Here is a 1,050-nt window from a genome sequence, read left to right as displayed (position 1 = left end):
CAATGAGTGCACAGCTATCCCAGGCTTATGCGTTGGTGGTCGATGTATCAACAATATTGGATCTTATGTCTGTGAATGCCGGGAAGGTCAAAGACAGAATCTTCTTACCAATCTCTGTGAAGGTAAGTATAAAAAAAAATAACCAAATATAATAACCTGCTAGAAAACAAATGGTTCATTCATCTATTCCTAATATATGGTAAAAAGGGGTTTCACTTTCCAGCCCCTGAATTTTGGCTGATGGTGTCCTGGAAACTGGGCGTTTGCTGATCATTATGTTGATTTTCACTTATTTTTGCTTTTTGTTTCTTTCTTTTTCTTGCTTAATTTTTTTCAGTTCTTCTGAGCATTCATCTCTGATGTGAGTTTTATTCTAACAAGCATAACAACTAGGCTTCCTGCTATACATCATTATTGATCTCGTGTCCTGTTGCCTCAGTGCCTTCAACTGGGCACAGCTCCACAAGGCTTTGATCAGCCCAAGGCTATAGTAGATGCTTGCCCAAGGTATCATGCGGTGGAACTGAACCCAGAACCATTTGGTTGGGAAGCAAGTTTCTTACCACACAGCCATACAGTTTGTGTTAGGTGAAGGTTTGCTTTAACAAATCTGTTGTCTGAATGGACTATGGTACAATAGCACATCAATACTTGTTCATTTGGGTGAGTATATTTGTGAAGCAAGTAGTAGTTTTCAACAAATGGAGTTAAAATATAAATTTAATGGATTTTTATTTATTTATATATTTCTTTGTTTTTTCCAGATATCAATGAATGTGGAGAACAACGAGGTGCCTGCCAGAATGGCCTCTGTGTTAACACAGAAGGAAGCTATTTCTGTGAATGCCATAATGGCTATGAGCATGGTCCATCCAAAACACAATGTGTCCGTGAGTATCTGTCCATAAGCATTCATCTTAATTCTTCTATTATTTTCATCAAATTTTCCAATCAAATCCAATATCCAATATCCACCAAGAATTTAACTTTAACAAGTTGCATAATTTTATAACGAACAGTGTGGTTGTGTGTGTGTGTGTGTGTGTGTGT

The 1,050-nt window shown here is 37.2% G+C and overlaps 1 protein-coding gene across 1 annotated transcript in view; it reads left to right on the top strand.

Annotated features, from left to right (window-relative positions):
- LOC106879722 (fibrillin-2) overlaps nucleotides 1-1,050 on the top strand; it is a gene marked incomplete at its 5' end in the record, with an annotated part of 60,038 nt that overhangs the window by 1,418 nt on the left and 57,570 nt on the right. Inside the window, 2 exons of the mRNA XM_052976508.1 lie at nucleotides 8-122; nucleotides 765-890. Of these exons, the coding sequence (XP_052832468.1) occupies nucleotides 8-122; nucleotides 765-890 (241 nt within the window). The remainder of the gene's footprint in view (nucleotides 1-7; nucleotides 123-764; nucleotides 891-1,050) is intronic.

This window comes from Octopus bimaculoides, chromosome 24 (genome assembly GCF_001194135.2).
Source record: "Octopus bimaculoides isolate UCB-OBI-ISO-001 chromosome 24, ASM119413v2, whole genome shotgun sequence".
NCBI lineage: Eukaryota > Metazoa > Mollusca > Cephalopoda > Octopoda > Octopodidae > Octopus > Octopus bimaculoides.
Note: the sequence above shows the minus strand (reverse complement) of the source record. Positions and strands in the feature narration are given on the sequence as shown.